This window comes from Catharus ustulatus, chromosome 2, assembly GCF_009819885.2.
Source record: "Catharus ustulatus isolate bCatUst1 chromosome 2, bCatUst1.pri.v2, whole genome shotgun sequence".
NCBI classification, from domain to species: Eukaryota; Metazoa; Chordata; class Aves; order Passeriformes; family Turdidae; genus Catharus; species Catharus ustulatus.
In genome coordinates, this window is record NC_046222.1 from 65,510,658 (window position 1) to 65,523,758 (window position 13,101).

The 13,101-nt window shown below is 40.2% G+C and overlaps 1 protein-coding gene across 1 annotated transcript in view; it reads right to left on the bottom strand.

Moving 5' to 3' along the window:
• The window catches only part of DIAPH3 (diaphanous related formin 3), a 201,019-nt gene that overhangs the window by 165,936 nt on the left and 21,982 nt on the right, over positions 1-13,101 (bottom strand). Inside the window, exons 8-15 of the mRNA XM_033053447.1 lie at positions 12,807-12,917; positions 12,268-12,386; positions 11,442-11,558; positions 9,247-9,365; positions 9,063-9,127; positions 8,336-8,440; positions 3,959-4,294; positions 2,849-2,963 (exon numbers count right to left, since the gene is read on the bottom strand). Coding sequence (XP_032909338.1) covers positions 2,849-2,963; positions 3,959-4,294; positions 8,336-8,440; positions 9,063-9,127; positions 9,247-9,365; positions 11,442-11,558; positions 12,268-12,386; positions 12,807-12,917 — 1,087 coding nt within the window. The remainder of the gene's footprint in view (positions 1-2,848; positions 2,964-3,958; positions 4,295-8,335; positions 8,441-9,062; positions 9,128-9,246; positions 9,366-11,441; positions 11,559-12,267; positions 12,387-12,806; positions 12,918-13,101) is intronic.

Genomic DNA, 13,101 nt, shown 5'->3' on the forward strand with positions numbered 1-13,101 from the left:
CAGGAAAACTTGTCTCAAATGACCTGACATAAATCCGGAAATAAGAGGGAACCAGAATTTTTGGAAGTGCACAACAAGCAAGGGGAAATAGGCACAAGTTTCAACAAAATATATCCCAAAAGATATTATGAAAAGAAAATTCACCACAATGACAAACATGGGGACAGATTGTCCATCTCTACATCTCCATCTTGAGAAATACCTCAAACTCAGCTGGAGAAACTCCTGAGCAACATGAACTAGACTGGTCCCTTTACTAAAAGCTGTTGGACATCAAAAAGATGACCTTCAGGGGCTTCTTCCATGGTTCATATCTGAACATATCTCTGGATACACTCAACAAAAGTGTCCCACAGTTTGAAGCTAGGCCCTCTCTTACTTCTTTATTCTTGCAGTAGTATTTCTTTCATACCTCCATAACATCAGCAATTTTTCAATTGCTTCAATGCCCCTTCAGAGTCAACATATTTTATAACTCCTACACAAACATCTGCTGAATCTTCAAATCTATTCTATACTGTTCTGTATTACTTTTTCATACGAAAATTCCTCAGTGGATTATTTACATAGACATCAGACTTCCTTTTCTAGATCAACACTGATATACTTTTGGCATATTAGCAGGCAAAATGCATCAACTGAATATCTGAGTACCTCAATTTGATTTTACTTAATGATAATAAAATTCATTTAAAGAATCATTGAACATTCTGATCTCCACTTCCTCTGCCAGATACTTCTTTTTATGTAAAGATTTTAATGAAAAGAGTGCATAAGCAGACCCTTCAGCAGAATGAAAACCAGTTCATTCCTTGCATGCCACCATTCGGCTACAGAATCATTTTCAATTTCTCATCTTCATGGTTTTAGACACAAAGCTTTAGAAATAGTCAAGGACTGTTCCCAATTTGAGTGCAGTGAATAGCTTGCTGATTCTACTTTAGAGAGTCTGGTGTTAAATCTCCTCAAGACTGTGAAGAAAACTGTAAGTCTCCAATTTCTTTGGTAAGTTTTGTTATAATCAGTAAATTAAGTATAAGCTACAAAGAAGTATGCCCTCTCTCCATGGTCATGAGAACAAAAGCAGTTGCTTTGCTGTCCTCTGTACTGGAATTCATGCTGTCAACAAGAGACCTTAAGGTTTGGTCCTTCCTACTAACACACTTAAGGTCTCATTTAAAGTTCTGCAAACCACTCACTTGAACAAAGACGATATTTAGTTCCATGTTGCCCTTTAAACACCTACATTCTGTTCTAAATAAAATCTTTAGTGTCTCCACTTCCTTTGAAAAATTGAGATGATCGCACACTTTTATCACCCATGTGGGATGAGAGAGATTTCAAAACTTAACAATAAAAAAGATTAAGCAGTAAGCCTCACTTGTAAAAAAAAAAATAAATTTGTCCCCAGAGACCACAGTCTTTAAATTGCTACACACACACACACACACACACACGTTTGGTATAAAAGTGTACTTCACTGACTTTCCAACTGTAGATCCAGTAACTCTCTTCTATTGGGTTTTGTCAAAATAATGTATTCAGTCCATTCAGTTAAATATTGAGGAACGTTAATCTTGTTAACTCTAATGTTCTTGCTGTCTGTGGAGACTCACAATCCTCTTCTGAGCCATTAACATGTTTGGCCTGAATATCATCTTGTCTCCCAAATTTTACTGTTTAATTACACATAGGAAACTATTTCCTCCAGCGGCTTTTAAAACTTCCAGCCTACTAATTCAGTGAACATTCTTGGGAATTCTCTCAACATTATAAAGGCACCATAATTAGCTTCTACACTTATTTTAATAGATTCAAGCAAACATGTCTATGGTGAGGTTTTTTTTGCCTTTTTATCTTTTTACAACATTCTTAATATTATTAAGTATCAGTAGCAACAAGCTATAATAGTTACATCAGTAGGAACAGTGCTAGGGCATAAAATTATGCTTTGACAAGGGTGGAATAAAGTTCTTGATTATGGTATAGAAAATATTGGATAACACACACCAGAGCATACTCCAAAAAAAGGAGAAACTTGAGAATGCCATGCCATTCTACTAATGAAAATATCAAAATAGAATTTTTAAAACATAGTAAAAATACAATAACCTCTGTTCAAATTGCAAATAAATTAAACATTACAAGTACCCTTTGGCTGCTCTAAAATATTACACCTCTGATACCAAAAAAACAGGGAGAAAAAAAATGTGTCAGGAAGTAACAGGTATTTTATATATGGGACAGAATAACCTAAACTACTACTAAAATAACTTACTTTGATGGAAAGGAGAAAAGTTTTAAAGCCAGGAATACTTTAAAATGTTTTGTTACTTCACAGTGGTTTAAAAGCTAAAGAAGCTAAGCTAATATCAAAGGAAATCTATGTTCCTACAGGTTTATCAGGAAGTAAAAAAAAAAAAAACTGAAATACTATCATCCATTATGGATCCAACACACATCAATTATCATATCAATTCTGAGTGTAAACACATCATGTTCTGGCCTCCAGATTAGATTTCAGTAATTTATGATGGTATTCAGATAAAATTTTATAAATACTTTTTTTAAATGTGATAAATAAAATCTGTATTATCCAGAAGGGGTTTTTTTTTTTTTTTTCTGTGAGGTTTTCTACACGTCACACAATTTTTGTCATGCTTAAGTAAAATAGTCCAATACTACTGTTTCATGCAGCCTAGGATTTTCTGACATTTTTCTTTATACATCACACTTATAAAGAAGAAAATTAATGTTATATTCTGAGGTTTATTCATATATTTATTTAAGTCAAAAGAATGTTTAAGGTATCTCCAAAAGCTGAAAATTAAATCAATCACCTACTCACCCCTTTTCTGACAACAAAATGTAAGTTCCAATTTGCAAAGCATGTCAGCATTCGCATACTTCTCTTCTTCTGCCTTAACCCAAAAACAGGATTCTGTCATTTCCTGAGGTCTGATCTATAAGCAAGACACAAAACAAAATTTTATTAATTATTTTGATACTATGCACAAACTGTGCTCTGTAAAATCTAAAGCACATTAAATATTTAAGGGCTCTGTAAAACATGTGAACTTTTAGTACACAACTCATCTTCTGAGTTGTTAATATATTTCTCATTAAAAATAATAACCTTAAAATAAGTGGGTTTGGAAAAAACTGATTCTAACAATGCAGACAACACACTCTGTTATCCAAGATCTAATGGGAGTAAATTAGCTTTGGTCTAGATTTAAAACTTGGGCAAACTTCAAATAATCTTTGAACACAATTGGTTTAACTAGATACTAAATACCTTACTTTTCAGAATGTAGCTTTGATTATGTCATGAATTGTGAAAATATCCTTACTGACTTGTTTTGGTCTAAATAATTAGTTTCCAAACTCTGTAGACTCCTATACTTAATCTTGTCACAATGGAGGAGGAGAAGAAAACAAAACCAAAACCAACCAAACCCCAAATTGTGTCTATTTTTTGCCAGCATTAAGTTTATGTAAGCACCTTTACATAAGCACATATAAGTACTATAGACAAATGGAGAGACTTGCACTCCTTCTTTCCAGTCCAGGTTAGATTCAAGACATTTGTTTGGAAACTGTACAGTTATCAGTATAGTTCAGTGACTGATCCAACATAAGGAGTCTGCTGAAGAACAGGTCATAATAGGACCCAGGAAGCATAAGAAGTACCCTGCTATCAAGGTTGTTTTATTCTAGACCAGAACTGACTTTTCCAGGCATTACATAAAGTCAACAGATACTTGCCCAGATTATTCTTGGGTTAATGAAACACAATTTTCAGGAAACAGTGAAAAGCTAAACACAGAAAGTATTCATATCTTACATAATTTTTACCAATGTTCAAATTGCTTATCTAGTGGTACTTCTGACAATCTATTTTCACCAAGTTTAATGTCAGATATTACATCAAGTGTTTGTCATTAATCAACACTACCTTAGACCAGTTGAGTCTTTTCATGGTAACCTCAGGTTTGAATTCCTTTTTAGGCTTCATTCCAAATGGCAAAGCACATGAAGGTGGGGACCACTGTATTCCAGGCAGGCCTGGCAGAGGCGGTGGTGGAGGAGCGCCACCAAAACCCAGAGGAGCTCCCAAGCTATTCAGAAGTGGTGGAGGAGGAGGGGGAGGCGGTGGTGGTGGAATTGCTCCATTAGAAGGCAGTGGTGGAGGAGGAGGGGGTGGAAATTGATGTGGTCCTGCACCTTCCAGTGGAACAACAGATGCATCTCCATGAGTTGATGGCAGAAAACCAGGTGGCACAGAGCCATACTGATAATAAAAATATTCCTACTTAGTTTCACAGTTTTATCAACAAAATGCTATAACAATCATAGTTTACAGATTAAATACAGAAAGCCAGTTGAAAGTCAATGCCATTTGTCTTGTACTAAACAGTCAGATAAAGATAACGAGCCCAACCTGCTTTTGATTTCATGATCAAAAGTGTCAATATTTGAAGTGAACATTCAGACCTGGGGGTTGTACATCAAAAATGAAAAATTGAAATGGTATTTCCCACTCTTCATATTTCACTGACCATGAGATAAGAAGGGCATGATAGATATCCTGAGATCTTACCTAGACTACCATGATTTAGCTCAAATTTAAAAAAAAAGTAACATCCTAGTCTCTCTTGTTTTCATCCTACAAATGATTGAGAAATATTCCAAGTACATAACAGCAAAACCTGAAGAGATAAATAATTCTGTTCAAAAATAGGTCTCTTCCAATGTAGGAGCATTCTCATTCTACAGAACTGAAATCATGAAGCCATAATGAAAAAATATCCTTCCAAAATTTAAGCTTCCTAATACACTAGGCTTCTTATTCCATAAGGAATGACATCTATAATGTATCGAAATAGCATTAGGATTTCAGTAAGTCTAATAGAATTACTTCTACTATTTGAAAAACTTCTATCATAGGCCTGCAAACATAAATAAGAAAGTATCTGACAAAACCAACAAAAGAATTAATGAGAAATATTTATTTACTGGTGATAGCACTAATTATCTTTTCAACTAACTATGATCTGAAAATGGTTATTTTAGAAAATAAAGGAAATATAATAGGCAAAAGATTCAAAATTTCTGAAAGGAAATAGCTGAATATGAAGAAATACAAATAAATGCATGCACAACAGCATGACAATGTTTTGAATTTCTGAACATAATCATTGTTTAAACTGACAAATAGTCACTGAACAGTTGGGCTCCAGAAATGAAAGAAATAAATCAATACATACCAAATGCAAGAAGAGAGTAAATGAATAAGACCCGGGAAAAAAATAATCATTAGAGGTAGAAGTCAACCTGCTAAGTAGCAACTGATGCCATATGGAAGCCAAAGTTTAAAAGTACTAAGCTGCAGTAATCAATTACCTGGCATTTACAAAACTTTTCATATATCCCATTAACAACAGCGGATAATTTATGGTATGAAAATTAGAGAGCAGAATCATATGTGATGCTCTCTGTCTGCATGTAAAAAAAAAGTCTAATGCAGGGAATAACAGAAAGAGTAAAATAGGGAGGAAACCAATTTCACTTAAAAAAAAATTTAAGTACAGTAATTTCACAAATACAAGCCGCACCAATTTGACCAAAATTTTGGCGGAAACCCGGAAGTGCGGCCAATATTCCGGGGTGGCTAATACATTAACAAAATTCTAAAAGCTGCCAACACGGAAGTGAGAGCCCGCCCCAAGCCAAGCTGGAGCCCGGCCGGCCCCAGCTGAGGTGGGAAAGCCTGGCAGAGGCGGGGCCTGCAGTGTGGGGGTGGGCAGCTGAGCCTGAGCCAGCAGGGCGGGGCAGGGGGGGTGGCAGAGCCCGGGCCAGCAGGGCGGGGGAGCCCGGGAGAACTGGGGCTAGCAGTGCAGGGGAGCATGGCAGAAGCAGGAAGGCCGGCGGGTGGGGCTGCCTGGCAGCGGGGGAAGCCCAGCAGAATCGGGGTCAGAAGCGTGGGGGAGCCCGGCGGTGCGGGGGCCTGCAGTGCCGGCCAGGGCGAGGAAACGCGGTGGCGGTGCTGACGGGAGGGGGCGGCCGGCAAGCCTGGCGGCGGCGGCAGCCCTGCCGGCAGGGCTAGCAAACGCGGCAGCGAGGCGGTGCTGACGGGAGAGGGGGGACAGCGAGCCCGGCGGCGGCGGCAGCACTACCCGGCCAGCCCCGCCGAACCGTGGCGCTGAGCTGGGCCACCCGGCCCCGTCGGCAACCATGAGCGGGCCGAGCCTGCCTGGCCCCGCCCCGAGCCAGTAAACCCCGCTATGCCGCGATCCTGTTACTAATTGGCCAATTTGTGAAAGCTGCGCACGGATTCTCGCGACGAACGAAAGTGCGGCTAATATTCGGGGTGCGGCTTATCTATTGACAAAGACAGCAACATTGTCGAGGCACCGGAAGTGCGGCTTATAATCTGTGCGGCTTGTATTCGTGAAACTACTGTATGTTTTCAAGATACATGCAGAAAAATACTTTCTTAATGAATGATGTGCCACTCTTACTGTATCTGGTTTTTTAAATTGCAAAAAATTTCTGTAATTTCTTTTGTTAAATGTTTGACTTTGACATTAACAATTACAGTAATTTCACGAATACAAGCCGCAGCAATTTGACAAAAATTTTGGTGGAAACCCGGAAGTGCGGCTAATAGTCGGGGGCGGCTAATATGTGAATAATTTTCTGACATTTACAACCCCAGACGTGCCAGCCAGGGCGCCGAGCCAAGCACCTGCCAGCAAAAGCCGTCATTTCGTGATTGTTACAGTGTTACTGTGTTGCCCTGGCTCCCTGCAGGCAGCACGGGGGGCGGGGAGAGAGGCGGGAGAGCTCTCTTCTTCCCTCCTCTGCCGCAGCCCAGGGGAGGACGGGGGAGGGGTGCGCCGTCATTGCCGCAGCCCGGGGAGGAGAGGGGGGGCCCTGCGCCACCATTGCCGCGGTTCGGGAAGGACGGGGGGTGGGGCGCGCTGCCATTGCCGCGGCTTGGGGAGCCGACGGGGGCCCTGCGCCGCCATTGCCGCGGCCCAGGGAGGACGGGGGGGAAGGGGCGCCGTCATTGCCGCGGTTCGGGAAGGAGGCGGGGTGCTTTGTCCGCGCCCGCCTCCAGCGCCATGGGCACGGGAAAGCTCCGTCCCCGCCCGCCGCCGCTGCCGTAGGAGCGGGGGAAGCTCCGTCCCTGCCTGCCACCGCGGGGCAGCGCCGACCCGGGGTGACCGAGCCCAGGGGCAGCGGCGGCCAGCCCCGAGCGGCAGCACCGGGCTGGACCACCTGGCCCCGTCAGCAGCCCCTAGTGGGCCGAGCCTGCACAGCCTTAGCTCAGCCAGTAAACCCCGCCCTCCCCCGGTTCTGTTACTAATTGCACGCGGGTCCTTGCTGCGAATGACAGAGCGGCTTATATTCGGGTGCGGCTTATTTATGGACAAAAACCGAAATATTTGCCAACACCCAGAGATGCGGCTTATACTCAGTGCGGCTTGTATTCGTGAATTTACTGTAATTTTAACCAGAAACATGAATTAGAATGACATTTCTAAATAGAAGAAAGCAGAGTAAAATTAATTTTCTTCACTAGGAAAATTAAAGAAGCCAATAAATATTACCAAAACCCCCCCAGAAGTATTAAAATAAACCCCTATAAGCATGTCTTTCTGATGCTTTCTTTTTTAGCCATTTTTACTCTGTGCTTCTTATTCCCGGCAATAAGACACAAGAAAAATCCCTTGATCACACAGACTCCTTACATAGATTTAAGAGTTGAAGCAATTGCAAGTTAACTCAAGTATTACTCTCAAAAAACCCGCACTACTCCTCTCCATCACATTTTATAGTATCTATTTATGCTTGAAAATTGAAAAATTATCAGGAAATGTTCTTAACCAGTCACAGGTTATTTCTTTCACTGTTGGATATCCACGGTAAGGCCTCAGTATAGCAAACTGCATAATAAGCAATTTCCTGCGCAGGGATAAAGATCACAATGATGAATGCTAATCTAAAAGCATAAGACTTATTACCCTATGTGGTTAATTACTTTGGAAATCTATGACTCTGAAAGCAAAACCCAAACGAAACCTAAGAAACTTGTTTAATTAACTGAGCTCAGGCATAAAAGGATCATCTGGGAACTCACAGCTAATTAATGTCACATTACAATTATTTGTATAAAACAGAAATAAACTAAACTAACATTCAATAATAATCGATAACAAAGATTCTTGGAAAAAACTCTCAACTGTACTATCAGAATCTGAAGAAGATGTGAAAGGAAGTCCCTTTCATAAACATTATTTCATACATTAATTTACACTGTTTTTACCTGTGATTTAAAAGCTTGTAATTCTGTTTCAAGTTCACAGATTCTCTCCTCTTTTTTTTGCAGCAGGGCCTGGGTCTCCTGATGAACTACAAAATCTTTTTCAAACTAAGAAAAGGGAAAAAAAAGAAAATTGTTAAAGAGTACTAGTTAGTTGAAGGGTACTAGTTAGTTCTGCATAGTTTCTTTAAAATTCAACTTTTCCTTTTGTTCTTGTAAAAACTAATGTGATAACAATACCAAGGATACGTATCTGCTATTCCAAATTCCATGTGTCTGCTGAGTGGAAGAATCATCTGTATCCCCACGATAAGTCTTTAATATATGACATGGCATAAAGACATAATGTATATTAAGTTAGTATTACACAGAGTAGCTTAAAAGCTATAGTACTCCAGTCTGTAGATATGAAGATATAGATATATAGATATTTTTATTCTTCCACTGTTTATTTTGTTAGGGAAACTGATAACTGTTGAAATAAAGTATTAGTTGATTTTTGGAAGAGTTGTACATGAAAACTTAAATAGTAGAAAGATTCTCAATTAAGGTTAACTACTTTACACCACTTGGTTTCCTAGGCTACGAGGAACATCCAAATTCCCACTTTAACGCAGAACTAATAGGAAGTTGAAGTTAAAATCAATGTCGTGGTTCAGTTATGCCATTCATTAATAAACTAAGTAATCCCATGCCCATCTTATGATCACATGATGTAAAAATTACTTACTTTTCTGGAAAGTTCAGAAGCCCTCTCTTCACATTCTTCTAATCTTGCTTTATCTACACAAACATCTTGGAAAAAATTAACAAGCACACTTACACATATGCGCAGAACACAAGGTTTTTAATCACCTGTTCAGTTTCATATAAGCAAATATGATGCTGTAATCATTTCCAAACATAGTACTTACCTAGTAAGTGGCTGAAATTTATATCTAATCTCTTACGATATGTGAAATCTGGGTCTGTTCCATTTCGATGTAACACTATCTGTGACACACACTCTTCAATTAATTTGAAATACTGTGGACTAAAGACAGAGATGAGCTGTTTTACAGTGTATTCATTTATGAATCTATACTTAAAATCTTGTCTATGAACAAAGTAAGGTCAAAAGCTTTGGGCTGATTTGTTTCCACAGAAAAGTAAAAGTTTCAAAGGAAAATTATATTTGGCAGTTTATTACACAAAAATTGTTTACAAAAAGCCTGGAAAAACAGTGGTCCTAAAGAGAAATAATTCTTGTATTATAGAATCTACATAGCCTTCCCTATGGAAATATAGGAGGAAAGACCACCTCCTGCTTCCTCTCAGTATAGAGAAGGCTCTTCCTTCAGCTTGATTCCACTAGTTTTCTGATTTTTGTAAGTACAGTAATTTCACTATTACAAGCCGCACTGAGTATAAGCCGCATCTCTGGGTGTTGGCAAACATTTCGGTCTTTGTCCATACACAAGCCGCACCCAATTATAAGCTGCTCTGTCATTTGCAGCAAGGACCCGCGTGCAACAAAGTTGCCAATTAGTAACAGAATCACGGCAGGGCGGAGTTTACTGGCTCGGCTCGGGCTGTGAGGGCTCAGGGCTGCCAACGGGGCCAGGTGGCCCAGCTCGGCGCTGCCGCTCAGGGCTGGCCACTGCTGCTGCTGGGTTCGCTCGCCCCAGCTCGGCACTGCGCCGCGGTGGCAGGGGGGCACGGAGCCCGCCGGCACCTGCGGCGGTGGTGGGAGGAGGGGATGGAGCCCGCTGGCACCCACGGTAGCGGCAGGCAGGAATGAGAGACCCCCGCCTCCCCCCCGAGCCGCAGGGCCAGCAGGAGGGAGCCCCCTGCCTCCCCCCGGGCCGCGGGGATGGTAGCACGGAGCCCCCTGCCTCACCCTTGGCCACGGGGCCAGCAGGAGGGAGGTCCCTGACTCCCCCCGGGCTGCGGGGCCAGGAGGAAGGAGCCCATCTCTTCCCTGGGCTGCGCTGCCTGAAGGAGGGAGCCCCCCGCCTTCCCCCCACCCCGCGCTGCCTGCACGGAGCCCGGCTCCACCCACTGCGCAACAGAGTAACCAATTTGTAACAATCGCGAAATCCTGGATTTTACTGGCAGGTTGCTCGACTCGGCACCTTGGTTTGCACTTCCGGGTTTGGAAATGTTAGAAAATTATTCACATATTAGCTGCTCCTGAGTACAAGCCACATTTCCGGTGTGGGAGCAAAATTTTAGTCAAAACGGTGCGGCTTATAATTGTGAAATTACTGTACAAGTGCATTGAAGCTCTGCTTCAGTACAAGGAATGAAAAACGCCTTGTTCTAAAACACCAGGGGGTATGACAGCTGGGTCACTTGCCCAGAACATACAAGCTGTGAATTCAAAACTTTTCAGGTGGAAGAAATCTAGCACAGATGTATCCATAGCAGGCAAGCACCCTTAACATTTTAACATACATGTGTGCTAGACCTTGCCTGAAATGCAAGGTTATGCAGAACATTGTGCAGAAAACAGATGGCCCCTGTTCAGTTCATACCTCGTTCCTCCAGTATTTCCTCAAAGACAACACAAGAGTTTTGGAAGAAAAGTATTTGTCAGTTTGAAACACTTAACATTTTATTAACTGTTTCCCTGTAATTTATCTGATGAATTTTCCAGGAGACACAAGCATGTCTACACTGACCTATAATGGATACTGAAAATATTCAATTCCAGACCAAAAGTTACTCTTAATTAGGACTATGTTCAGATTTCTGTACGAAGTGCACTTCCTTGCATACTTGGTTTTCTCCTTTGACTCAAATACACCACAAAATTATAATGCTACTACCATGATTTATAACTGATTAAGACATCTCTCCTGATCACTTGCAATCAATAAGGTTCAGGTCTCAACAAAAATAGTTTTCTATATTTATAAAATAAAATTATACACTAAGCAGAAGAGATAAAAACATATAGATGGCATTATTGATTCCAAGTTGATTCTTTTAAACATGAGCTCACAAATTACAATCCACACAGAAAGACTAAAGCTTATCATTAAATTTATGGAAGAAATATTCTATTAATGACTGAATAATAATAAAAAAAATCCATAGTTAACATCTAACACAGCATTAAACATACCGGATAAAATAATCATTTCTTATCAGCAAAAGATGTTGGAGAATAGAAAGAAAATATCCTTCAGCACTAGTGTCCTTAACTGTGTTCCACACCATGTTGTAAACATCATTTACTTCAGTGAAAGTGTTAAGGAGAATAACAATGAATCAAAAAATGTCAGTCAAATGATTACTGATGAGCTCTTTAAACAGAAATCATAGCAGGAAAACATCCATTATATGCTTTATTTTGTTCACATTTGTCCTGCTGATATCATGGAATCATTCATGTTGGGATAAACCTATAAGATGATCAAGTCCAACTATTATCCAAGCACTGAGAAGTCCACCATTTAGCCATGCCGCTACTTGCCTCGTCTACAAATCTTTCCATCTATCTCCAGGGATAGGGACACCACCACATCCTGAGCAGCCTATTCCAGTGCTTGACAACTCTTTCTCTAGGAAGTTTTTCCTATTATCCAATCTAAACCTCACACAGCACACCTCAAGGTCCTTTCCTCTCATTCAATCACTTATTACTTGGGGAAGTGACTGACCCCCACCTCACTTTCAGGCAGTCATTGCAAGCAACAAGACTTCCCTGAGTATCCTTCTCCAGAATAACCCCAGCTCTCTCAGCTGCTCCTCATAGACTTGTGCTCCAGCCCCTTCTCTGGACATGCTCCAGCCTCTCCATGTCCTTGTGCATGAGGGACCCAAAACTGAGCACACAATTCAAGGTGCAGCCTCACCAGTGCCCCGTAAAGGGGAATGATCAGTACTGCTCCTGCCAGCTACACTAATTCTGACACAAGCAAACATCATATTGGCCCTCAAAAGGATATTCCAGTTCAGATCTAATATCTTCTAAACGATGAGAGAATTCAATCATGTCTTCTTCCTTATGCTCATTGAACACTTTCAGCTGAATGTCTAGTGCTTCATTCTTTATACATTGTAGATGCTGCAAAGAAGAAACAGAACAAGGGTTTGCAAAATTAACACTTCCATATGTAAATAAATGTATCTTTTTAATAAATTGTGTAAGTCTATGTTAGTTAAAAGTTTAAAATTACAAGAACATATGAGTTAGGTTAAATATTCAAAAGGTAAACTTAACTTCAGGTTGGCTTAAAATTTTTGTACAACAGTGTCACATGTTCTTAAGCTAAGTCATAAAATGCCAAGGAATCAGAATAAAGCTCAGAGAGCACATTTCACCTTTTAAGTGAAGGCCGATTCTCGTATCTGACTGCTCTTTCCCCAACTTAATAAAATGCCTTTGAAAATAATTTATTAGAACTTGCTCTCCCATTCTCCTTCTCAGGTTTAAATAATTTAAAAAATTAAATAATAATGCAAAGAGAGATGATGAGATGCTTACTGGCAATATCTCTTTCAATCCACAGCGCATAAATTCATTTCTGATGTGAAGCCTAAAATCCAAGTCATCAGGAGATGTAACGAGAGCATTGATGAGTTGCATGCAAGCTACCTGTAATAAAGTAAATAATAAACTATCCTATTTCTTAGATTTCAATATGTATCACAATCAAAAAGATACAATAAACTAATAATTAGGCATTACATAATTTCTAATTATAAAACTACTGTAATCTTATCACTAAACTACTTAAATTCCTGATCAACCACATGAGATATAAATATCAAACTCTAGT